Below are 27,984 nucleotides of genomic sequence, written 5' to 3'. Positions count from 1 at the left end.
GGCTCTGGTGCAGCACCCCTGCGTCTGCCACATACAGCTCATCAGGACACACAATTTTGTCTCTGGGGAAATGCTGACACTTAAAAATGAATTTTCTTTCTCAGTACGAAAAATAAGATGAAAATTATTTTACTCTGATTTAGAAGTGATTTCATAAGGCAAAACTGAGAACACCTCCAAAAAAACAAAAGATATTTTCAACTGAAGTTAAACAGCTAGATATTCAGGGGCATGGGAAAGATAAAGTATTCTAGAAAGCTGGCTCAAACACCTTGTTTACATTCTTTAACTGAAAAACATTGAAATGCCATTAAAATTGTCAGTTTTGCACAGAAATTCGTAATTTGATGAAACAATAAGTAGAAAACTTGCCAAAAATATTAGTAAGCCAGTACCAACAAGAACAGTGCTTAATTATGGTCTAGGGGATTACGAAACTGATACATAATCACAGAGAACTGAGTCTTTTCAACTCCCACTGCTGTGACGGACAAGACTCAACTTGGGCTCTGTTGTGTTTTATGACAGTTTTGGTTACATAGCCTTACATTCTTGACTAAAACATTAATTACATTAGCTATAGGGTTTTTTAATTTTAAAAGATGTATGTGTGACTCTCTTAGGACTGTAAAATAAATAAACCAAAGTTAAGGAATCTGGGGGAAAAAAAAAAGTTCCTAAGATAATATCTTAAAATTTTTACTGAATTTTATGGGTCTTAGATGCTTATTTCCCAATGTTAATGTCATGTACTAGGTGGTTTACACTTCAGGTCCCTCCATTTTACAGAAAAGGGAAAACAGCACATTGTTCCTTCCAATATTTTCCTTAGATACTGTATTATCTTAAAAGGAAAATCAACTAGGGGAAGGTGTGAAAGAGTTAAAAAGGCAGCTTTTAGTGAAAAGCTAAGCTCAGGATCCCACGCATACTGGAATGAGGCTTTGCAAGTTAGTTCTAACAAAACACGAGAAAATAAGGTTAGAATATCAGACAGGAATTCTTCAGGATTAAAGGTAAAAATAAACCAGGCCAGGCCAGAAGATTTATGTAGGCTTGCAGAAGTTCCCCAAGAAAAGGCTTCCTGACCACCTATCCGTCTGGGTATTCCCAGAACCCTGGAGTACTCCTGGGTTCCTCACTGACACTGAGGTCTCACACAACTCCACCTCAGTGCAAGGCTTCCTACCTTCTCCGGCTGACCAGGAGAGGTCGATCCTGGCAGACTGCTGGCCTCAGTTATAAACGCCTTTCATTACCTCTTGCCTGGACTGTGTGCAATACTGAAGATGAAATCATCACTGTTTCATGAATTAAAGCAAAGTCACGGCCCAGCAGTACGTCCCAACAACAAATAAGAGATCATTACGTGTCTCCTTCCTCTACTGAGACAGGCTTCCCGTGGAAGAGTGCCATCTAACCAGCATTAACAGGACTTAGACCACTGCCTTTTCTCAGAAGAAATGACTTAGGGTCCAAACAGCCAAAAGTCTCCCCTGTGGCAGAGGGAGCTCACAGCTTCTTAGGAGGATCCACTCCATCCTGTGCCAGTCTGCAGGAGCAGCGGTAACATGTGTCCCCCAAAGGACACGGGAATGATGGGAAGCAGCTTCTGATGCTGAGCATGGAGAAGTATGGAGAGAACAGCTTACACAGAAAAGTAGACCTGTGGCTGAGGAGATTGAGTCCTTCTGCTCAAAATACCAAGTAAAATCCATGAAATTGTTCACAATCTTCCAGATGCTCAGTGCCAAACATAAAAAAGTCAGGTAGGTGTTCAGAAAGAACATTGATCAGTCACTCAGATCTCCATTGTAAGGGTAACAACCAGAAGTTCAGGAGACATCCTTGTGGCTTGTCCAAAGCCATGGAGTGAATTTCTATGGGAATTAAACATAACCACAAACCTCCCCTCCTCCAGACACTCCAAATGCACCTTTTGCAACAGCCCACAACGGGAAGGCCCATCCCTTCACTCCCACGTGTGGAGGATCTGTTATATTTTGGTGGAAGACAGAGATACCACAGTGCAGGATCAAACCCCATGTCCGATGCTCTTTTGTTTTTTATCCATTCCAATCAATCATCTCTTTATCCACTAGAACAAACTAAAAAAGCCAATAAATATCATGAAGACAGATGGATATCTAGCCAACTTCAACATTTTTTAAGCATGTGATCAAACATCCCTATAAAAAGCGTGATAAAATCTTTGGACCCTTTAGGACTTGAACCTGGAGAGACGTCCAGCTCAGCTGAACTCCATGCGCCCTTCCAGAATTCCTGGACTAAGGACATAATCCCCCCCAGTTCAGGAAGGTTTTTTAATTTATTTGCTTGTACATTGCTGAAGCTTCAGCAGGACAAGAAATGGGAGATTCATCTACAAAGAGGTAGGCAAGACCAAGACATTGAATGATGGAAGCAGAATGTCAAATTTTGTAGAAGTCATTTATTTTATTTTTCTGGCTTTTGGATCTATTTTTAAACCTGTTTTGCTAAGATTAAGCACTCCTAGGGAAATAAACCTGTCATACCAACTGTTATTACCATAGTATCTAGGAGTTTGTCTCAGGAAAAACTCCACGGCATTAGGTGTTGTGTAAACACACAGGGAGAAGAAAGTCCCGTATCCACTGAGAGCTTACAACCGATGTACACCACCAGGCTACAAACGATACAGCGCAGCCAACAGACGGAGCCTGGCAGCGAACAGCAAGATATTGTTGGTTTAAGAGTGAGCGATCTTAGTCCAGGAGAGCCTAAATGTTTACAGTACTTCAGTGTTGTAAGAAAGGCTTTGCCAGCGTTGATGAGGAAATCCTTTTGAAAATTAAGGGAAGCCTCAGAGGTACTTTTTGCAAGGTTTGCAAGATTACTAGTGGATAATGGTGCAGAAAGATGAAAAAATCAAAGGCTGGAGTTGGTATCTTGAAAATGAATAAAACCTTCCAGGTAGGACATGACTATGCTATGAACGGCATATTGAAATATGCAGAGGTGCAGTGTATGCTTGATACTAGCAAGGAGGGAGAGCTGGCAGTGGGATTCGAGAAGGTAAAGTTTCAGTCATCACCCTTGGGGCTACAAAACGAACACTTGACAAAGTCACATTTTGGATAGGTAAGAGCAGAACAAGCTTCTGTTAACTAACACGGTGTGTTGTAGCAATTGAGACATGAGGTAGAAAACCTCAAACAAATGTTCAGACTAGAGAGAGAGAAGACAAAAGATGGAAAAAAAAATCTGCAAAAATTCAGATACTGTCCAAATGCAAGGACCTAGTGAGATGCTGAAATCTGAACAAATGCTGAAGTTGTAAGGCTTGTCTGTCATCAGCAGGATTGCTTGATAAAGGAAAGGAGGAACATGAAGGAACAGTGAAGAGATGATTAGGAGTTTTCAGCTATATTACATTTTATAAAGTGAAAGGAAGATAAAGGATGACACTTAAGTTTGATAGAAAGAGACCATTCTGGAGGAGAGAGATAGGACTCCGACTCCTCAGCGCAGGTGTTTGCTGAACCATCCGGAGACAAAGTGTGCAAAGGGAAGAGGGAAGGAAGAGCGGCAGTCCAGGGGAATTCCCACCAAAAGCTGGAGATGGGCAAGATGAGGACTATTCAGCCAAGGACATGATGAAGGAGCAGCTTCCAAAGTATGCAGAGCACCGGAACAAAGGGAAGTACAGAAGCAAACAAAGTGAAAATTTCAAAACTAAATGACTGGTTGTATATGTTGAAGGCAACTGGCAGGCCAAGAAGATTGAAGAGATTTGGCTAGCAATGGATCATTAGAAACCTTGCTGAGAGCAATTTCAGTAGTCAGCATGGGGACAGCCAAATTAGTGGGATGTAATATAGAAGTGAAATAACAGAAGCAGGAGCTCTCGCTAATGGCACATTTCATGAGCATAAAAAGAAAAGGGAAAGGGATGTACAGGCTAGGAATACTTTTTTTTTCAATATGAGAGAAACTAAATTATTTTTCTTTCATGAGTGAAAAGAGCGACAAGCAGATAGTCAATGGACTGCAAGCTTTGGGAGAACTAATTAAGAGAGATGAAGGTGGAGTGAAAAAGATCAAGTGATAGTCATTAAGAAGAAACTCAGCAGAGATTAATGAGAGGAGTGCAGCAATGTAGGGATAAATGGATCTATTTGCTGCCTGGGAGAAATGTATAAACTCCACTGTCCAGTTAGAAGCAGGAAAATTTATTCCACCTAAGTGTTCAGCCTTCACATGGTTTATACCTTAGAGTCAAACTTACTGCTGAATCTGAGCGTCTTCCCAAATTGAGGAGAAGTCAGTAGACTTTAATGCTGAGATGTACTATTGAAGTGCCACGCTGGAACATAAGCCTAGTGGATTTTCCTCACTAATTTCCTTGTCTGACAAAAAAAATGGATAGGATATATCATTGCTTACAACAGTCCTCATATTGTTACGCTGACAGGTCAGAATTGCTTCAGAATAATTTAATCACTTTTTTCTGAAAATGTCTTTGACTGTAAGCATTTCTCAGTTTAAAATATACAAGTTTTCTAGGCTAACAACATAAACTCATTGGGATTTTTTGCAACTAGCAAATTAGCTCTTTCCTGGTACCACTTTAATCATAAATATGTATTTCCTTCAAGACTGTGAGAAGCTTCAACACGGATTAAATCCAAAACAATCCTGATCATTTTTTGCTTGCTGCTGCACGAGGTACGCCACAAGCTTTCTGTATGTTAGGAGAAGGTGGAAACCAAATACTGTGACAGGTTCATCTGAGCCAGACTGTTCCATGAGAACAGATGCATGCCTGCTGTTAGGTGTCTACAGTAAGGTACTCTCTCCTACTGTGAAGACCAAAACTGTGATAAGAAGAGTCCCAGAGGGCATCACGGTGATGAGGCTGCCACAGCATGTGAAAGCAGGAGAGACCTGAACCAAGAGTGTAAGAAAAATAGATAACCATGGGAAAGGGGATACACTTACATAGACCAGAAGCAGGTCACAAAGTTGCCGAGACTCTCCATCTACTAACATTTAAAAATACACACTTTTAAAAATCAGCGAGCTTGCTGTATATTAGAAAAAAGATGCTTACACTTCTATATAAAATACAGCATTCATCCTACTTCACTTCTCTTGGTAAAGTTCTGTGTTTTTCCTGTGTTTTATGCATTTCCATGTAACTTACGCCTACTGCAGAGAGAATCGTTCTGTTCAGCGTCCTCAAGTAAATAAAAAATTTTAATCCTCTGCTAGTTTAAATTCATAACTAATCCTGTTATGATTCAGTAAATGTTTTATTTTACACTTACCAGTGAATTTGTGAGGCAAATTTTGTCACTTTTTACTAGGGACTCCATTTCTGAGCGTCCCAGTACAACCTCTGCACGTTCCTCATACTGTCTAAGAAGTTCTGCCACTTGCACCTCCTTTGATTCGAGCCTGCGATAACAGCAGCACTTTATAGCACTTCCACTCCTAAAAGCAGGGCAAAAATGCTAATTAAATCCATCTTCTTCACTCAACTGCATAAAGGAGAGAAAAATTTAAATGACGGGTTTCTCAGTAGCCCTCAGCAAATTTCCCTTGGATTTAACTTCCATTTAGGCATCGATGCTCCTATGCACGGCTTGGTGCATTTCAATTTTAGATTCTCTCCTGTGATTCCGTTTACTGAATGTATTAAGATTCTGAAAAACGTCTCTCATTCTTAATGAGCTCTGTATTTCAGTATCAACCCCAGATAACAACTTGGAAAACATCACAGCTTTAGTCATGAGTGTGTCAGCGTGCATAAGGGGAGGGAGGGAAAGCGCAGAGGCCTCGATGTAACGACTGCTTACGCTGGCCGCTGACCACTGAACTGCTCGCTCTGCTTAAAACACGTCGCACGCGTGGGCCGTCGCCTCAGGCACAGGGTTCAGGCCTTCGCTAGGGAAGTGATGTGCTTTCCCAAGCCCTGCTGTATGAAGAAGATATTAAACCTGCCTTCTCCTTAGTAAATAAAGACGGCCTTAGGACGGACAACTTTTCAGTTCTGAAGGACAATAATTGCAGCGGTGGCTTCAAAGATCAAAAATAACATTGCAGTTCCACGGTGGATGGAATTCACAAGTGAGTATAGAGCACAGGGGTAAATTTGACTAAATCTTGGTTTTACTGAAGCAACCTTGTCATTAATATCTAACTACTCCTTAATACTGCAGCTTTGTTCAGTGTTTGGAAAATATACCCACTGTTTACAGCCTCTCGTTAGGAGCTCTGAGCACTGGTAAGCCCACATACTCTGCTTAAGGGAATGCCTGAGAGAGTTAAATCTCTCCATATTTTTCCTAAGGGTTACAGCTGGCTAATGTTTTTCCAAAAACTGAAAGAAACAACATGTGCTGCTGTAGCAATACTTTAAAAAGCTAGTTTTTTTACACTTGAAGGCTGAAATCCTCACCTCTGCTTGGACTTCTGTGCTTAAGGAAGAGGGCAAAGGAGAACAAGCCCAGTTACAGCGAGGGTAGGATTCTGCTACACACAGTGGCACATAAAATAGCCATCAGGTGTCGTTTTCAGTTTCTGGTGGGATTGTGTGCACAAAATACCAGGGTGACAGGCAGAAAAGATAAAATTCAGATGAAGCAGCAGGGTCACGGTTTCAAACAGCCACAGGAAACTGCTTCAGATGGGAAGGACAGGGCAGGGAGAGAAGCCTTTTAAAGCCCCATCCACCCGATCTCCAGATAAGTTTCTCTTGGCAGGAGACTGCAGAATCCCTTGCAATAACAAGAAAATATCTTGGCCCCGTTACCGAATTTCGCATGAAAGGCTCCTCTCCCTTGCCTTTAGAAACAACCTAATTAATTGTTTCCTAGAGCAGCGACTCTGTGACCACAGAAATCTCTACCGGGCAGTGCCTCCCTGGGTTCTGGCAAAATGCACCAGTCCAGCCCAGTCACACCAATGCCATTATACACAGAAGCATCATCGATTTGTTTGCACACAGAATGTACAAGTCTGTGTACATACAGGCTTATTATTTTAAGAATACTTAGATAAAAGTTGGGGGCGACGGTGTCATTTCAGAGATGACAACTGAAAGCAAGCAAACTTTCACCTTTACGATCCGAGGCAAATGCTCACTAAGATGCTGAGAGATGACACAACCCTGCCTAAGCTTGTTAGGCTTGGCAGAAGCTTTAGATGCACTTCCTAACAAAACATAGAAATTGCAAATAAATTTGTTTGAATGTTTGTCAAATTCAGTCTTATTGCATAAGGCTAAGCTGAATATATTTAATCTGGATGGAAATCAAAGAAAGCTAGCTGAGCTTTATAAGTAGTACACATAAATGTTTTAAATATTTGAATGGATGAATAGTCATGAGGAATAATCTTTAGCAAGGGAAAAAAATTCAACAGAGCTACACTTCGCATTGCTGGGGCTCACCTACAGTAAATACGCCAGAATTTTTGGCATACAATGCTTTCATTAACGATAAATCATTGTATCAATAAAAACCTGGTGAGCAGCATAAATAAGGGTTTATCTTCATAGGTATGTTGGTATCAGTCCTCAGTTGTATTGGTGCACAGGAGAAGCCTGTATTAGTACTCTATATCCATATGTCCTTAGTCAAAGGTGCAAAACTGCTATACAACTAAAACCTTTATAACAAAACAATTATATTTTTAGAAGCTGCTGTTAAAATATGGTTCAATCATAATTATTAAACAGGCACCCACACACTGCAAACTGTGGCACAGTTTAGCCACAGTAACATGGCTAACAAACACTGCTTCAAAGTGGAGCTCAGTGCAGCGACGTCTGTTCCAGTAGCTAAGCTTGCTCTGGGATCGCTGGAATAAACTGAAGGCTACAAAAGACTCAGTCTATGACTTGTGGAGTGCGCCCTTTCTCATCTCTTATGTGAAGAAATGGAATAAAACCAGATCTCTTGTTTCCAGACCACTGCGTAACATGGAAACTGGGGAGTCCTCAGGACTGCACGCTGTTCCACCAACCCTCGGGTCACTGAATGGCCGGCTGACACCCACGACTGCAGAGCCCTGTGGGAAAGGGAGTGTGAAACAAGTAGTACTTGGTAATTAAAGGATTTTAATCAAGCTGTAACCCCTTACGGCAGACACATTTCATAACTTCCACACCTATGTTCATGTAAAGATTGACAGACAAACCCAGCCTTGAAAGAAAAGATAAATTTTTTTATGTTTATTTTTCCATGAAAAAGCTTTACAAGGAGAAAGAGGTTTCACAGGAGACAGAGTACATTCTTTAATCACTGTTTATTTGTTGAACTGATATCCGAGGCTGACATTTTTTCTACAGTGTATTTGTTTGTTCTCATAATATTACAGGACATTTACCTTTTATTTAAAAAGGATCATAATCCATGAATATTGTTAAGAACACTATTAGGCAACGCTGTGTGTGAAGAATTTACACAATCTACATCAGCTATAGATGAAATGCCTTCAGTTTTAATTCTTTGCATATTTTGTAGCAACAAACATAAAACACATCTTTTAAATGTTCAGATATTTGAAAGGCTTTGCATCGCATGTAATGGAAAAAGAGAGGTTTAGTATCCCAAAGAGCAGACAAAAATATTCCACTGTCCACAAAGCAACACTGAAGTTCTCAAGGAAGAAAAAAATTCCCCGTCTTTCCCCTTAAACTATATGGAGACATTTATTAAGGTGTTAAGTGCTCAAATGTGACTTTCTTCACCAGTATTATACTGCCAGGATTTTTAGACATCCCAGCATCATAACCTAAACGAAGTTACATGGTTTCACAGTGAGAGAACCTGACCCTTCTGAGCTGCCTCTACACAAAACCTTCTGCCATTTAAAGAATCTTTGCTGATCTGTAGAACAGGAGGAAAAACCAACAAACCAAAGCAAAGACCAACCCTCCACCCCTCAAATACCAAGAAGCATCACCCTCGCCCTTTTAGATCAATGAATGTTTTGCCTTCCATCTCACTCACATCACAACTGCAGCAAGCTGTTTGAAATCTCCTTGCCCAGTTTGTTCTGAAGTGTACAAAAGAGGTAACAACAGTTTCACAAGATTGACAGAAACATTTTAAAGCACTTTGTAAGAAGACAAGCTTCAACAAAAAGCACCTTAATTTCAACATAATTCAAAAACATAAAGGAGAAGGAAAACTAGTCACAGTTTCAGAATTAGTAGAGAATTAAAAACCCCTGAAACTTGCAAACCATGAAGGTCAAATACCTTATTTCAATCAGTACTTCAGCATTTCTGTACACTTTCAAGTGTTGTTATGAAAGGCACTGATTTTTTCCTTCAGCCATAATGATGTAATGAAAATGCAGAATTTCTGTCACATTGGGCTGAAGATATTTGCCACTAACCTTGGAGCACCTGGATTTCCCCCAGTCGCAGTTTACAACCACCTTATTTTTCTTTATTAATTTCTTCATAAAATCACACAGATCCATCACAGGTTTTAATGATACAATGATTAATGGTATATTAATGGTAATGATTTACAGAAGAGAAAGTTTTAATTGCACTAGTTCTCCTTTAAAAGTGAAATCGTATAGCTTTGAAGTTAAACATTCAAAATATAAAACATTTAGCAATTCTGTTCCTCCTCTTTACTATCAATTCCAAATTTTTAAAATCTGGAAGCCAGTTATCTGATATAGGCAACTCTCAGGACAGACTCCTTGAATGGATGGTTCAAACCCAGGTATTTCAGTTGAATCAAAAGCTTGAAAAACAAGCTCTTATTTTTAAAAATCGTGAATGTAAAACCAAATCGGGAATTGTTATCTTGCTTTCTATGAAGTCTGACCATGACCAGATGGGTTGAGTTTCTCAATACTTAGTCAAAAGGGGGAAAATACAGTGTGGAATATTGTTCTTCTGAGGCATGTTGAATACAGAGCATTAAATTAAGGTAGACTTATGAACAGATTTTTACAAGTGGGATTTTTTTAGCTCAAAATTGTTGATGTTTCAAAGGAACTAGGCAAGACTTGAAAACCACTTGCAATTCTTTTACTTAGCCCTAGGGCCTGCAACTGGACAAACAGTTCTCTGGTACACTTGAAAGCCGTGGACCAGCAAAGAGGCGTACTAAGCAAGAAGCAATTACAGCTGCACAAGCACTCCTTAACTTATATCCAAAGTTTCTAGTTTTGCAGCTGCGACAAAAATGTGTTACCCTCTGAAAATAATTAATCACAATCTGCAACAAGATAGCAAACTGGGGTATCTTTCAAACCATGTAACAGCCGAAGTATTTAATTTATAGAATCATAGAATCATTAAGGTTGGAAAAGACCCTTAAGATCATCGAGTCCAACCGTTAACCTATCACTGCCAAGGCCACCACTAAACCACGTCCCTAAGCACCACGTCTACCCGTCTTTTAAATACCTCCAGGGATGGAGACTCAACCACTTCCCTGGGCAGCCTGTTCCAATGCCTGACTGCCCTTTCAGTGAAGAACTTTTTCCCAATATCCAACCTAAACTTCCCCTGGTGCAGCTTGAGGCCGTTTCCTCTCATCCTATCACTTGTTACTAGGGAGACTAGTTACTATTCTATACTAGTTATAGTATCAAAGTTTCCTGAAACTAAGAGCCATCAAAATTCCTGCAGAGACTACTCAAGTTTAGTGGGATGCTCTGGGAGATCTAAAAACAACTTCAGGACCTCACTGGACAGGGCCAGAGGTAAAGGTAAAAATTTTGATGGCAGCTGCAGCAGTGTAAAGCTTGGTGAAGCTGACCTGAGGGCACCTTATTCTAGCACTACCTAGCAGTGTGGGGGAGGGCCCAGATAGGTCCTAGATTCTAGTAGTTATTACCAGGTTATCTTAAGATAAAGAGTACTAATGGATCAATTAAATGAAGATTTTTGCGGGAATAATAAGGGCAAAATTCTTGCCCTCTTTATGGAGCAAGATTTTATAGGCCATAAAGGAAGTAGATGTAGGAAGCAGGAAACGCCAGAAAGCCAGTACGCACTAGGTCTATCCATTTTGGGGATTAGTGTCATGGTGTAACTCATCCTGAAATCCTCCCCTCATTTGCACCCTTTTGGAGTGTGCTGCCAGGTCGTCTTTATCTGTGACAGCCCTATTGCACTTGCTGTTTACCTCCCCATGCCTAAACCAGGGAAGGGGCAAGGGGCTGGTGGAGGGAATTATCCTATTTGGATCCTTCCATGGTAACAAGACACTGGCTGCATTTCATTCTTGGGGAAACTATGGGAGGACAAGATAGATCCAAAAACCTAACCAAAATCCCCCATAATATTACGACAAAGAAACTAAGATGAACTCGGAAACTCAATCATAGGTGTGCTGAATCCTGAACAAGAACAAATCCTAATCCTTAACAAAAGTGATTTTACATATGATAGTACAAAAACTATAAAATGTTTATACATTTATAAACATATACAGCTGCTTCTGGTCGAAGACACTAGTCAAATTTGGTTATATGAACATAATGGAATGTAAAATACTAAAAATACTGTTTCTAAATTCATGATCCGTTGTAGAATACAAAGACAGATGTGGTGGTTTAATTAAAAAATAAGCATGTCTCACATTTTCAACAACTGTCTCCAACTACTTGTCATCATCATACTTTCCCTGCTTGGGACAGAGAAGCTCCTCTAATCCCCGACAAACTGATTTAAGTGAAAATTATAATGATTAATTCTAAATACCAAATCTTTGCTAACATAATTCAGTAATTTTAATTGATTACATGAACTGAGCTGGCAAATTTGAGTGGAGAGTTACTGTGGGTAGTTGGATAAGCTGCTGGGCATGGTAAATTCTCCTCAGGTGGCACAGCTGCAGCCTGGACAACACATATACACTACGTGTCACAGCATCTCTCGCACATTACACAAGCAAGAAAACTTACTTTTGAGTTACAATACACAGTTTATGAACGCGCTTCTGTGGGAGTTCAGCTGCGATGTGTCTCTGAGGTAAGTCTTAATGAATAACAGTGATTTTAGAAAATTACAGATCATACGAATGTACAAAAACCTCTGCTATTGTCTGAACGATAAGCCATTTTGAACTAGATATATCACTCATAGCTCTACAAAGTCAGACATTTAAAGCTTCCCTGTATGTAGAAAACGTTGTTAGGAATCAAAAATTCAAGCGAATTTGCGGTCAATAATACAACTCTCTTTGCTAAAATAAATAGTCAATAATTAAAGGAACAGAAGGACATGCCCCTGCATGAGAAGGAAAGTCACTCGATTCCGATCATGCCCCTCCTCTGAGCAAGGGATAAGGAATGTTTTTCTTGACATTCTCACAAAAATAGTTTTACCCAGGGTTTGAGCTACAAGATTTGCCCATTGGAATAAAAAAAGTGCATTAAGAATATATACAATGTACTGGAAGCCATATGCACCTTTTCTCAGGCTAAGCAGATAAGGCATTTACGTGATGCTATAAAACTACTTTCTCTTGTACTACTCATCTGGTCTGTACTTGCTTTGTATCACGACATTACCACAGCGTTATACAAACATAATGTTCTACAAGTGGAAGACACGAGAGGCAAAACACAAACTATGAAGAAGTGCATCCAGTAGAAAAGCCCAAAATGACATGTGAGAATCTAACACCAAAAGGAACTAACTAAAAATGTATGCATAAAATATGTGCCCATCAATAGGTTTTACAGTCAGCATCCCTCCTCTTCCTTCAACAGAGGGGAACAAACTACAGAAAGCTACTACTGAATTCAAACAACATGAAAAAGCTATTAAAATACATTACGCTCCCTCTTTGAAACCACATTATCTTTTTCCTAACCTAATGAAGAATATTGTACTGTAATTAAATAAAATTTCTAAAAACATCTCATGGAACTATTAATCTATTCATTCAAAACCAAAAGCTGTTGCAGGAAAGGAAACACTGGAACTAAACTGCAAATGCCACTGAACTTGTTTCCATTATACAATACAACCATGACCAATATTCCTCAGAGATTTGCTACAGTAATTTATTAAGGTCTGATGCAAAACCTATTAAAGTCAGTAGAAAGACATGTTCTGAAAAGGCCTTATATTACATACTTTTACTCTAAGATACAAATCTGGGAGTGCTGAGCCATGCCAATCTGCTCAGAATTTTTATATCAGGAGACACTAATAAACTACATTACCATACAAAGAGATAGCAGTCACCAATATATCTGATTTTTCAGTAGTGAGACACAGTAGTAACATTTTCTATTTTTCTGAATCATGTTTTGAAGATGCTTTCTGGTACTTAACTGAAATAAATTTCTGTAGCTTGTACATGCTATTCTGTTTGCCTGTCTGGTGACATTTATGGCACTTGTTGCTTTACTGTAAGAGCACCTTGTAAAGCCTGGAGGCAGCAATGGAAATAGTATCCCTAAACATCAGAAGCTTTTAAAAACCATGTTTTTCTAATTACAGAACATTCAAATGTCTGTATACCACAAGTGAAACAGAAGCAGTGACTCCGGGAATGTGTATGCTATTCCTTGGACAAACGAACATAGCATTAGGCTGTATGATTAAAGGCCAATCCCAGGGAACACACAGACTGAGTGCGCGAGGAGCAGAACCCCAGTAACCTCATCAGTGAGAACTGGAGCTCACTGAGAATCTGCTGCTCCCAAGATGATGAAGGAGAACGACTACAGCGGTGTCCCTGTGTGAAACCCACTACGATGAGCCAGGAAAAGCAGCTCTCCCTTGCAAACTAAAGGAGTTATTGCCTAAAAGACTTTAGGACTCTATCAGATTCAGGGGGAAAGCATTTTGGGACACACAGATTTTCTTTGTAAATAGTGGGTTGTGCGTCTTTTTGAGATGGTACCACATCTTCTGCCTCTCCTTTAGCATAAAGCTAGCAGTAGCAAGGAATGCTCTGAGGCTTTGTAGAAAGAGTAATAGTAGCACGGATATAGTATACCACTCCCCACTCTCATAGTTTATGTAAGATTCAGTCATCTGCCGCAAGACATGGACTTAAAAGAAAAGATAAAGAAAAAACTGGTTCAAACAGATATATTCCTGCTCTCCACTAGTAAAGCTGAAACTGTTTTCCTTGAAATACAATTGTTTGAAATTTGGTTACAACTAAATATTTAAAGGTCTTTTACAGTTTGATCCTGGGCTTCAGCTTGATGCTTATGCAACAGTTTTCCTGCTACCTACTATCGCCCAAGAAGCTTACAGTGGTTCTGAGTGTGTCTACATACAGTGACTGAAAGTTGAAACTTGAAAAAAAGGATATGACACTTAAACACACATTTAGATATGTACATTTAGATAGAAAAACATAGCTACAACAATATATTTAAACATTAAAGACTATAATTAAAGTTAGGAATACACAGTCTTTCCCCTACAGCAATACATTAATTAAAAAGTGTCAATAAGAAAACAGATTTGTTGACTTTTTTTTTTTAAATATTGGAATAAAAGCAGAATTTGATGATGTCATCTAATTGAAATAGACAAATATAATGTCATTCTAGTTGAAAATACCAGAAAAAAAGTCCATCTGCTGAATTGTACGTTCAAGATAACTGTAACAGTTTGGTTCGTTATTCTGAACTTCTGAAACTAATGCTTGTTTTTTTCAGTAAGCAACAGAAAATTTGTGGGCTAGCTGGAAGCTGGTTTCCCAGCTACTATCCAAAGTTAAACACACAAGAAATTTGGAAAGAGTGAGTTGTACTAAAGTATAAAAAATGACAAATGCCCAAATCAGTTTCTTTACCTTCATCCTTCCAATAGCATTCACAATCTGTGAACAAAGTAGCAAAGCTTTTTCCTTCTTCAAAATGGCATGTGAGGATTGAGGAGCTTACCCAAAGGAGCTGAAACACTCAAATAGAAAAGCTGCTTAAAAAACAAACACAAGAAAAATAATAGTTCAGCCCTTGCCTTGCTGACAGGTGAGATAACGACCATTTCTGGTACTACAGAGAACTCGCAGATAGACTGGCATTTCAATGGAAGGAAAAAACACACCAGTCCATATGGTTCCCTTAAAACAAAAGCCTCTCGGGTTCATGACCAACATTTCAGTCAGCCTTTAAGTAAGAAAGAGCAACAACAAATCATACTGGGGATTTACTGACAGGTGTCAGGAACAACAGTGACTGTTTTAGAAAAGACTATATAAAAATTCTTTCACTACTGTACTTTATAATATATGTGAAAACACTACCTTCAAACTTAAAACAAAATCATCTTCTCAGAACTGATTCTCATGACCAGAGCCCAGAGCCTAATCCACTTACCACTTAAGCACTGTGGAAACTCTTCCAGTTGAAGTGAAAAACTTGCACCCCCTCCTGTATTCCTGCTACTTACTACAGCATATTGAAGGAATTTTACTTGCAAAACACTTAACCACCAAAGGCAGAGCTTTGTAAGACAGTTTTAAAGCACCTTACTCAAAGATTAGTTTACCAGTTTTCTAGCAAAAGCTCAGAATCTCTAAACATGAATGCAAATAATCCATTATTAAATACAGAGTTCTGGTTCAATGGCTACTATTACAAACTGGGGGACTAACAGTGACTTCAAAAGACTCTGAATCAGATTTCCAAGAGTATAATATTCTTTTTAATACTATGTATTTGCAAGACAGAAGTCTTCAGACAAGTCTTTACAGAGAAATCAGAAAAGTAGGAAAGTGATTCACCCCTGAAACGGCTGACATTTAATTTTTGAGTTTAGATATTCAACCATTATCTACCGCTTACTATAAAATGTAAATTGGTATGTATCAGAAAAACTCTGGCATGGTTTTGTGGGGTTTTTTTTCTTTATATATCTACAGCTTAGATAGAGGCACATTCTTTGTTAGAAATCAGCATGAAATTCTTCTGTAGGAACTTGAACACTTCCTTTCACAGAAATTTTTCGATGAAACTGCGCTCTTCATATAAGGCGGTTAAGCAAAACACTGGGTTTGCATAAAATTAGAGCTGCACCTAGTTTAAGATGTATTTTCAAAATACATGTGTCATAAATGCCATTACAGAAAAATAAGCAAGATAATTCTTTTACAGCCTAGAGAAAGAAACTATTCATTTTGAAATTCTATTAAAATTTAATAAGGGTACAAGAGGAATTTTTAACTGTTAGTCCAAAATGATCTAGCTATTCTAACAGTATGTACAGTGCAAAGAACTTCTTACAGTAACATCACAAAGTAACACCAGCTCTTTCAAAAGGACTCTAAAAATTGTTGCTCATTGCTTAGAATGGCATACATCCAATATATTCACAATTGGCAACAGAGTCTAGAGTATTACAATATTATTGCTGCTACTGTAATGAAAAGAAATGAGGTTGTGATGATAGATTTTCTTGTTAAGCTGTAGGGAAATCTACTTCATTTTACCAAATATATTATTTCTTAGCTTTGTCATAAGCTCCAGGAAAATGAACAACGGAGAAAAGTTTTTCTCCTACAGAAATGGTGGATAGTAAAATAAAGTATGAAATTAGCTGGCTTTGGGTTAGTTGGTTAAAAACGCGTGTATCAGTTCAACTTGAGTCAAGCTGTCTTGGTTTGTACTTGCTATCTGTAAAGGCTGACTGAATGAGATTCCTTTCATCATACAGGCACTGCTACCTTTGCTGCAATAGTAGAGGCACGCTTTGACAGCCAGGATAGCTTCAGCTGACAGACAGCTCCTGGGTAACTGAAAGGGAATGACAGTTTGACAGAAAACATCCTTTATTTCTCCAGACAGACACTGTCCTTGAAGCAACCAGGTATTTTCTGTAAAAGAAGAACAAGTTTTATCATTAGGATATTTAACACCACGTCTGAAACCTACAGAAAATGCTAATTTTACCTATAGGACAACATAGACTTTCTTTCTATATGGAACATCAGGGGAAATTTCCTTCCTGATTTTTCCAGTCATGGACAAAAAAGGATACGTAATTTACAAATGCTTCTTTAGCAGTCATTTAAAGATGGAGAGATGCCCAGCTTTGCTTCAGAACTATAGGTATATATACAGTACATCTTGTTTAAATGCAATGGATCTGTAATTTGTCCTATATGCTCTTAAGAGGATATTAAAATTTATTCTGAGATATGCAAGCAGAACTCCTTAAATTAATGGGCTGCTATACATTTGGTCTAATATTCCTAATATTCAGAGGTCTAATATTCCAGGTGAGGTATCTGCCATAAATGCATAAAACTGCAGGTAAATTATGGCATTTCCAAACAGAAGTGTTGGTTTTGCAAGTGGGTTGCTGCAATTTAGCAATGTTCAGGCTGACTGTTACAACGGAACTTGAGTTTCACATTTATTTAAATAGTTAAGAGTATGTGAACTGAAAAATGAACTGCACAATAAATGTACCTAGCTCTTTGCATTGTACTCTGTATTTTACTCCAAGTGAGATGGATGAAGTGCTCTTTTTGGCATTTTTCAGAAAATACCTAAAGGTTGGCTCTAGAATTTATGAGCTTGAAATGACTTGTTGCGTTTAGGTTGCTTACATTCTCCAATTTTACTAACCCTTGAAGCTATCACATATATCTTTACTTCAACAGCATTTGGGGATTCTGTAGACCAAGAAGTGTGCTGACTCTCCTGGAAATAGTCTATTTGTACTCCAAAAGCACAAACTGGGATGAGACACTACTTTAAATCATGAGGCATATAAAACAAATTGCAGTGCCTGTACAGTATTTTTTGACTGCTTTTAAAAGCAATCAATTTAATTAAGCTACCACATGGACGCTTTGAAAGCTGGCCAACAAAAGACAAGTCAAAAGATGAGATGTTTACTTTCAGATCAGTTAAAGTGCATCTACAAGCAGGAATAACTATTAACAAGTATTTATCATTGTAAAAGCCAATATGGCATGTAAATTGAGCCAGAGAACAATTACTAAAAATTAGTAGAATTTTAAAATATAGCAGCATTTCTAAAAATAAATGTTTTCCAATGCAGTGCAACAACTGAGTGAACACAACTGAAATATAAATGTTCTCTGTATCGCTTTCAAAAAATCTATTGAAGGTGCAAATGATGCAATTTCAACATCAAAAACTTGTCTCAGAAACTAAAGAAAATGACATTCTAGGCTCTTTTTTTTTTTTTAAACTGTTCAGCAACTCATTAAACAGTCAGTTAAGCTTTTCTCTGCTCTATACTGGCTTAGTGGGTATCTTGTTCATTTCCTCCAAGAGGCAACACTTCTCTGTACCATGCATCATTTACTTTAGGGTGCCTAGAGTCTAACAGAAAACATGTTTATGCAGTTCAGAAATTTCTCAGAGTCTGAATGCTAAGTGTCCTACCTTCACCTTCAAGAACAGTAGTTTATGGTTTTACTTAAGCACACAACACCTACTATAGGATACTTTTAAAAAGTATTGACATTCCAGTGAGATAAAAAAATTTTCTCCTAGAGCATAAACGTATTAAACTTAAAGCAAATGAGTCACACCTGAGTAACTCAATAACCAGGCAAAACTGTTTCAATACACAGAGAATGTGAGAAAATATGGGTTATTTTGTATATTGGCTTTCATATAGTACTTCCAAGGGTATGGGTAGGTTCTCCCTTTTGGGTACAGCTAGACCACTGGAAAGCACTGTCTCCAAACACCCACTAATGGTCATCTTGTGCAAGAAGGCGTTTCAGATAACCTTGCTATTTTTGTACTGAAAAGAATTTTAGGGAACACTCACACGGTCTATTCTACCAGTCATGTTATGGGCACAGTAATCCCCAGCATAAGGATGGCAACGATGGCTAGAATTAAACCACTCCAGTTGCACACCATGCGAACATGTTCCATGTGCTCTTTTAGAATACTTGAGAGTTGAGAGAGATTAATTTCGGCTCGGGAAACTGCCACAACATGAAGTAATATTTCCGTTATCCCAATATAATAATAATATTCCCACTTCACAGTAACCAAGGTACACAGTGACGGAAAGAGTTGTCCAAGGTCACACAGGAAGTCAGCAAAAGAACTTGCAAGAAAGGCCAATCATTTCTGCTTCCTTGACATACCATAATTTACCTCTTACATAAGAAAGCGTGCCTTATTACAGAAATATTCAAGCAGAAATATGCAAATACGAATTATAACAAGGTAGGTTCAAAGTAGTTAGGTATAAATGCACCTCAAATACTTTTTGGAAGAGACAAAAGCAAAAAAAAGGAATCTCTCTCAGCAATATGCTTCACCTTCACGTTGAGTTTTCTCCCAGAAACAGATGGTAGGGCTGGGATAAGCTGATCATAGAGACAGTGGAGAGGGCAACCACCGAAGGAGCAAAAAGCTCAACTGTTCTGGGATCAGTACCTTTGCAAGCCCTCACTGGCAGCTTGTTCCAAGAAAGTTAAAAAACAAATAATAATGCAGCATGTATTAATTCAAGCAAAAAGCAGCCTATCAGGTGTTTTTTTTCTAAACTTCCCACTCCAAATGTTAAATGTATCAACTCTAAATAACATGTATTGCATCACCAGGTCAAATGGGAACACAGGACTGGGAGGGACATTTTGATTCATCAGACTGAGATCCCTTGCATTACAGGCACGTCATGATATAACCCACTTTGTATCTTATCTACTCCTGTTCAACTGATAAAACAACACAGGCACTTTACCTTCTGCTGTGATAAACCAGGAATTGGGTGCTTCTTCATTCAGTTTTGAATCTGGAGGAAGAGTCAACTTTAATAAAAACTGAATTGTCTGGCCAGGAGCTACAGTTAGTGAAGGAAGTTGAACGTTTGGTGCAGATTTAGGCAGTTTTGGAAGGCTTGCTATTTTATCCTTTTGCACAGGCAGGTTATCTGGAACATCACATGCTTCTGGATTCAGGATAGGCAACTATCAGTAGAAATCAAACAAAATATTTATTTTATTTGTACTGAAAGCAAATAGGCTTTCACAATACAATCAGTTTCAGAGCTGACGTGGACTAGGAAAACTAACACATGATAATATGGCTATTGGACTAAAACTTTACAATACTACAGTGACAAAGAAAAAGGGGAGGACAAAATTTTCTTTTACATGAAAAAGATAAAACTGATTAATCCAAATAAAAATAATATTTGCTACTAAAATCATAAACTCCACAACTACTTTAGAGTATCTGTGACTTCAAGTATCCTTCAATTTAAAATTTTAACAGTTGCATTATATTTTTACTTTAAATAAAATTTATAGGTATTTTCTTCTAATCTGGTGGTAAACAGCATGCTTTGGTAATAAAATCCAAGATTTTAACCATGCAGATTGCACAGTAAAGGATAATTTCCCAGAAAAGCCACCAACATGTTATATGATATGACAATTTAAACAGACATTAAGATCATGTACTACCAAATGCAAGAAACATACAAGAAGACAGCTGGACCATTATGTCATATATGAATATACATACGAAAACTTTAAGACATTGTGCCGTTGTAAGATGGACAGGAGCACGGATTTGTTTTGCCTTCATGTTTATAAGCAAATACAGCAGTGCTCAGTTATGACAGTGGTTTTGATTTGACAACTTGGAAGCCCACTATGTATCCTGCTTTAATTCACTGACCTCCCAAAATCATCTCTTACGGCATAATTATAGGACTTGGTACACTATTTCAACTTCCATTTGTTACAAGGGGAGTTGGGAAGTGCTCATGAAATGCTTTTCACACTGAAAAACTGGGCTGTATTTTGTAATAACTCATGTTTCTGTATTGTTCTTTTCTAGAGGATCATCACTTTCTGTTTCATGCAAAAGCTGCCTTTCCAAAGACTAAGGCTTTCAACAACTGTGCTAACAGCCAATGTTTATTTGCCAGATCACCACAAAACATTCTCTGAATATAGCTACTGTACCCAAAAAGTTGATTAGCTATATGATTTTTATACCACTTGCCAAAGTCTGTAATAGTAATTTATATCAAGAAACACCACTATCAGCCTGTTTAATAAGTATTACTTGCCATGGAAAGAATTTTTGTGTCCAAATCCAGCACTTTAATCTGATGATTATTTGTGTCTGCAACATACATCAAGTGGCCATTTTCTTCAACACACAAACCTCCTGGTTCATTAAAAGTTGACTGTGTAAAGCTGGAACCAATAACATTGCTTGCTTCTCCTGTGCCTGCCAGGGTAGCACAGTTCTTCATCTTGGGATCTACAACCTTAATCTAAGATAAACAAAAACACGAAAAAATTTATCTGAAAAGAACCCACCAGGAGTTATTTCTTCTGCATTATCTTATGCCCCACATTTTCAGAAGCCAGCACTAGCTTTGAGTACCTTAGCTACCAAGTGTGTGTCCTAGAAGCTAAGTTATCACACTTTACCAAATGACATCTCCCATCTTCCCCCCACCCCCCCATTCCCTGCTGGACTTGACTTCTTCCTTTGGTCTTCATTCAGTGTTCTCCTTCATCATTTCAAAGGCACCTGCCCCTCTGATATAAAAGTATGCTGAATAGTTTGTTTTTCTCATGTTTGTTGCTCTTCTGGAAACATTTGCAAAATAGTAAGAGCATAACAAAACTGGCAGGCTAACTTCTATATCATTTTTTTCTCTAAAAATAGATGAGTTTTTTTTTTTTTCTTGAAGTAATAGCAAAAAAGTTTATAATGTTTTATGTAATACCTGAAAAAAAATTTCATTTGCCACATAAAATTTCAAAAAGCATTTAGCGTTATACACTTTATTCTTCAAATTAGAACAAATTACTTTTCTTTTAATGCATTTAATCAATGTACGGTTAACAACCTTTTAGACATAAAAGTTTATACAACATCACATAAGAACAATCACGCAAAACAATCTCTCTTATCTCAGAGTTCCATGGATGCAACCCACAATACTTCTTCTCAAAACTTGGGTGGCTTTTTTAAGGGAAAAGCAAGTCCTCTTATTCCCCTGGTTTTATGAAACCTGCAATATTCCTGACTAAGCACTCCTAGCTCTTTTGCTCTAGTTCAGCATCTTTGGGAAGACATAAGGAAAGGGTCTTTAGCCTGAACTGTAACTGGGCACTTTAAATTCACCTTCCCCAAGGGGCCATCATACCAGTACAGCAGCATGTGACAGCAAAACAATCGTAAAGAGAAGGACCCACAAGGGAAGGAAGGAAGGAAAGAAAAAGAACCCACAAAGGAACTCGTATCATTTGTTTCCTCAGCTTAACTGAATGAAGCGCAATCTTTGTGTGTTCCTAAAATAATCCTTTGTAGTCATAAAAATTGCAAAGCCGGTACGTAACAAGCTACTGTATGCTTACCTTATGATTATAGGAGTCTGCCACATAGAGTAGTTTCCTTTTCTTGTCCCACGTCACTCCTAAGGGATGCTGCAGCTTTGCATTTATGCCTGCTCCATCGACATCACCGAAGGCAAACAAATTCTGAAAAAGTATTTTATTAAATTAATACATTTGATTATTCAATGTTGACATGACTTTAAATGATTGTAATTAAATGGAATTCACGGCCTTAAATAAATAAAAAAAAAAAAAAAATCAAGACAACTTCAAAACAAGGATACTGAAAACTGGGAAGTGTGGATGCTAACCATGGAAATGGAAACTCTCACATTTACATTATCAATATGAATCCAGCTGGCTTTAGTGACCACACAATGCTAAATCAAGTTGGCTATTTTAAAAATAAGTGAAGTAATTTGTTATCTGAGGACCAACAATTTGCACTACAACCTGAGCGTCACAACCAGCACACATTTGCATTCCAAGCAGTGAAGTTAAGAAATTGATGGCCATGGAAACTGATTTACCCTCTCACCCCAAAAGTGGTTCCTCCAGGTCAGGCTTGAGGAATATTAGTAGGGCAGTGTGGGGAAGTTTGAAGTGATTACCAGTGGATCTCTCTCTCCTCCTACAAGGTGCTTCACTGCTCCGTCTTTCAAAGAGATGGTTCGCACGGTGCTGCTCTCGCTATCCGCTACAAAAAGGCAGTTCCATGGTTCCTCGGAAGCCAGAGAGAGACCTGAAGGCTGTGCAAAGCCTGCCTTATGTGGGTATGCGTTGTTTCTGTTCTCTTCATTTCCACTCCCAGCGAATCGAAGGCAGACTCCTTTCTTTAAATCACTAAAGGAAAATAGTACCCAAGTTCAAGAATGAGTTTGAAATACTTCAGACATTATGCATAAACAGAAGCTACAGGACAAGCGCTTGTGAGTTATAAAACCAACTGTACTGCAGCACAAGGAACTATTCAATGCCTTTCTGCTAACTTTTATTTCACTTCAGTTTATCACTCATCACTAGATAATTCAGCAAATGCAATGAAAAGTAACATTCAGTTATACAAATGTACCCTACCAAGCCATAGGTTTATAGCAAAAGTAGCATATCTCATTTCATCTAACAGTGTGGGAAAAAGCAGGCAGACTTTAAAGGACACATGCCTTTTAAGTCCAAACAGAAGCAGCAAGCTTCAAGCTAAGTACAGCTTAAGAAAAATTATTTTAAGTGTAATTTGATTATCTCTCTCTTTGGGGTTTGAAAGCTGATTATCAAGACAAGCAGCAATTTCACATGCTTCTTATTACAGCTGCTTACCTTCCCTTTGGTAGTCTTCCACCTTCCAACATCAGTGCCCATACCTGATGAGTGCCTGCCATTGCTATCCACAAAATATCGTCTTCCTGGGTCCCTGAAACTTTTAAAAATGGATGTATAAAAACAGATGGAAAAAAAAAATCTTTGGGAATGTTCTATAAAACAAAGAAATCAACAAACCAACTCTGCTGCCCCCCTTATTCCAGCTCACCTTCTGCCATGGGGTAAAAAAAAAAAAAACACCAACCAAAAAACAGAGAAAAAGAAGGAGAGAGAGAATGCCTTTCATCTACCAAGAACTCTGCTATTTTTCTTCTGTACTCTTCCCAAGGATATAAATATTGTGTTTTTAATATCCCTACCTGGTAAAGGCAATACTTCAAATGGGATTTGCTCTTTGCAACACTTTGTATTGGGTCCATGTTTCAGCTATTATTTTTGGATTCATCCTGGCCAACAAATATGTACATATCTTTGCTAAGCATGGTTTTTGGGGGGCTGGGTAAGGGTAGGTGGGGGTTTTTATTAAACTAGTGACAAAATTAGATATTCAAAAAAACTACTGGCAGTTGTATACAGGTTTTGAGAGAAATAATAAAGGCAGTACCTTTGTTACCTAAGGTACAGAGTACATAATGTTTTTAAGATAAGGGCAACTGATGCTTAGGTGTCATGTAGATTTACACTCCAGGGAGCAACAACTACTGTTTATTCAAAGATTAGATGTGATGTGGGCAATTACTAATTTCCCCCTGCACTAACCATCCAGTTTCCGAGTTGTACTCCCTATGCACATGTACATGTGATATCACAAATGTGTAATCTCAAAATATAATACTGCTATTCACCAACCCAAATCTATAAAATTGCACAAAGCTTGCCCAGACAATACTTCACAAATAACGTGATACAAATGGAAAGAGAAAAACATGTAAGTGCTCTATAGCTTTACACTTATCACATTACAGCATAAGAAAGAACACATGAAGACAAGCAGTGAAAGACCATTAAAAAAAAACAAGCCCAAAACCAAAAGAAATTTACTTATCTTAGCCTTTTCTGAAAATCTTAAGGAACAGAAAGTTGACATTTAAAAACTGCATTAAAGTGGGGCCCCTATTATCTTTCTAACACTGTACTAGTCTATACATATTGTATACAACTGTCCCGTCAGAGACAACATTAAAATGTTTTTCTAAGTAAATGTATGAGGTATTGGAATAACTATTAGCCAGTCAACAGAAAAATACCTTCAAATTGCTCACAGAAACTTTTTATCCACATGAACTTATAAAACACCATGCATCTCATAGCTGTTTCTGCAAACAATCTAATGGATACACCCCCCTCACACACACTTTGGAGTTTCAAAATAAAAGCAATTATACACAAAATGCCTGAGAAATTAGTCCAAATCAATCTTCCTAAAATGAAATTTACCACTATTCCCCCAACCTATTCTAATCCTAAACCTTTCTTAAATTACACACTGCAAGAGGGGGGAAAAAGCATCCTTCTGCCTCCAGAATCAATCTCCTCATACTGTGAGCCCCCTTCAGAGTACTGGTATGTTATCTTCAGCCCCTTCTGTTTCTTAGATCAAGAGATAAGTTTCCAAGACTGAGATCAAAGGAACTCTGCTGACTCTCGCCTGCACCTCCACGTGGCTCCACGTTTTGATGCAAACTAGAGCTCCAAGAATAAGTGTCAAACTTCCAAAGCACCTAACAGCTTTTTGTTGAGCAGAAAGACTTGCAAAATGAGTTGGAAAACACACGTTTTATGAGTCACCAGAGATGTTCCCAAAGTACTGGCAATGCCAAAACCACCCCGATAAAAACAAACAAACAAACAGACAAACAGACAACAGAATCACCTTTGATTAGAGCTTCTTTCCAAGAGATTGGAACTGAGAGAATGGCCTATGAATTCATTTCACGTATATAGCACATGTTCAACTTCAGGACTTTATGTTTCCATGATGCATACCCTGCACTTTCCAGATGCTACTATTCCGAGTACCCCAGAATGAACAATGCTAAAATCACTGGTCAATTCAGAAAGTGAGCTTTTTATCTTGCTATGCTGTGCAGTTCATTCTGAGGGATCTCAAAAAATGCTTTGTTAATTATTTAATATTCACTTCATCCACCAATGAAATGAACGAGTAAGACTAGAACTGAGCACTTCAGAAAAATCTATTCCATTCATCTATCCAATGCTCTAATTCCACCCACTGAAAACTCCCTTGTGACAGCTATACTTTGAAAAATTGAAAAGGTTTCTTACTCTAATTCTGCACACTGAAAGGCTTATCAAATATGAGATACAGGGAAAAACTATCAATATTAATTTCAAATTTTACTGAATATGTAAGATCAATAGAGAGAAGATCCTTTCTTCAACTAGAGAACAAGACAGGAAAAATAAGTAAGAGCTCCATAGCCATCATAAATTTTAATGCAACTTAAATATTTTCAACTGCATGGCAATTAGAGCAAAGGGGATGGATGCATGCATGGAAACAGCACAAGCATACTGAATTGTGGAAAATACGTCAGAACTTTAATTAAAAAAATCTATACAAAACCAGAAAAGTAAAAACAATGCTTATAGTTGCATAGCTAAGGTATTTTATCACACAATGGTCCTGACACTACAGAGTTTAATGGTTTATGTTCTGAAACAAAAGACAGAAAAACCTCTTCTTTGAGGACAGAACAGTTTGAGGACATGTCACCACTGTCATCCTTGTACTGTTCTTGCAGGAGAAGGGGGCCAGGGAGAATCAGCATGCTAAAATTATGATAACACCATCATTATCATAACTGCTTATCATCCTTGAATGGAAAGAATTTATTTTTCAAGAATTTATTATAAAACAACATAAAAGAACAAAGCAAGTCTTTTACATTTATTCCATTAAGTACCACATTCCAACCTATCTTGAGCTGTTTTAAAAGTCCAGTGTAGTTTGTCCTTATTAGGGTATGTGCTTTCTTATCTTTAGTGCTGCCTGTATCAAAGCAAAGTATGGCTTGCAAATGTGATATACTTATGTTGTAAAGATTCACTAATAATGAACTAGAGCTCTGAATGCACTGGCATTCCATATTATATGATGCTTCAGTTATAATATGATGATTCAGTTCCTGAATCTGCCTCTGCTATGTATCTGTGTTTTAAGAATTCACAGTCCTGTTCGTACACATACACAACTTCAAACAGTTCAGTAATGCTGCTGATCATTAACTGCGAGTCAATCTGAACGCACAGAAAAGACTTTATTTCGTACCAGTCAACATCAATGTCTGTTTGAATAGATTCCATTCCCAGGACTACCCATGCTTCCAGCTTCCCTGTCTTGGGACTGCATGCTTACTTCCAGTCTGGGAATTAAAAGCCTGGGAATCAAAGTTATATTTTGTGGCTGGCACCACTGACATTTTCTAAATAGATTAAAGTTTGAAAATATTATTCTTGTCTACTAATTTTATCTTTGAAAAAAATAACAAGGAAGTAGTTTGTTGGTACACTTATCCTCTGCAAAAACACAAGAGGCAAAAAGGGCTATAAAACACGCCCTCCGGTTTACAAATAGGCACGCTGCCTATGTGCACATATGAATGCAAGTCTCGTCTTCACTTAAGTCAGTGGAAGTTGAGCAAATTAAATCCAAACCTGACTGACAGAACAACTAGAGTATCGTTCTTCTTCAGTGAGACAGAGATAGCAAAGCCCCAAAGGAATGCTTTAGCACTGTAAGTCTGGACTGTTACAAGTACACGTCATCCTTTTCAGAGGAGTAAAAATGAATTTTCTTCTTTTTTCCTGTGCTATCTGACACTCTTTCACACAATGTTGCATCATGCAAACAGCATAGCCCTTTATGAAACAAAATGCTTCTGGAATTTTCCTCCTTAGTTAACGTACCTGCCCTCTCATCAAGGGAAATCCTTGGACATAGATATCAAGGGGATGTCATACAATGTGAGATAACAGGGGGCTAAAAATGATGACTATAATGAAATAGTTTCGCTTTCTTTCCCAAGTCGTCTAACTCAGGCCTTCTGACTGTAATAGCAGTAAATACTTCAAAAAAGTACAAAGTAGCAGTGATAGCTCTTGTTAACGTGAAAGAACTAATTTAGATTATTTAGTGTTGGGATACATTACTGTAACTACAGAAAAAGCTAAGTCTGGTTATGCGTTTTATTCGTTCCTATTTAAGCACAGCAAACACATACATCTGAGGGTACTTCAGCACTGCAGTCTCTCCTGACCCCCAACACCCACATTCCATATTTGAAAGCAATTTCAGCATCAAATAAGAACAGTTAAAACCTGTCTCATTCTG

The 27,984-nt window shown here is 38.1% G+C and overlaps 1 protein-coding gene across 6 annotated transcripts in view; it reads right to left on the bottom strand.

The window, feature by feature from the left end:
• Positions 1-7,615: 7,615 nt before the first annotated feature.
• NHLRC2 (NHL repeat containing 2) overlaps positions 7,616-27,984 on the bottom strand; it is a 39,501-nt gene continuing 19,132 nt past the window's right edge. For 2 of the 6 annotated variants that reach the window (XM_087765171.1, XM_009476057.2), the window contains 6 exons: positions 23,628-23,727; positions 22,922-23,153; positions 22,332-22,454; positions 21,026-21,235; positions 19,688-19,913; positions 8,194-16,817 (listed from right to left, as the gene is read on the bottom strand). In XM_087765171.1, coding sequence (XP_087621297.1) covers positions 16,552-16,817; positions 19,688-19,913; positions 21,026-21,235; positions 22,332-22,454; positions 22,922-23,153; positions 23,628-23,727 — 1,157 coding nt within the window. In that variant the 3' untranslated portion in view covers positions 8,194-16,551. Of the gene's footprint in view, positions 8,059-8,193; positions 16,818-19,687; positions 19,914-21,025; positions 21,236-22,331; positions 22,455-22,921; positions 23,154-23,627; positions 23,728-27,984 lie in introns of those variants that run through there. The other 4 variants (XR_015706419.1, XR_015706418.1, XM_087765169.1 and 1 more) reach the window with 4 other exon arrangements.

This window comes from Nipponia nippon, unplaced genomic scaffold (assembly GCF_047370975.1).
Source record: "Nipponia nippon isolate SJK-2023a ecotype South Korea unplaced genomic scaffold, ASM4737097v1 scaffold_3, whole genome shotgun sequence".
In the NCBI taxonomy this organism is placed as follows: Eukaryota; Metazoa; Chordata; class Aves; order Pelecaniformes; family Threskiornithidae; genus Nipponia; species Nipponia nippon.
Note: the sequence above shows the minus strand (reverse complement) of the source record. Positions and strands in the feature narration are given on the sequence as shown.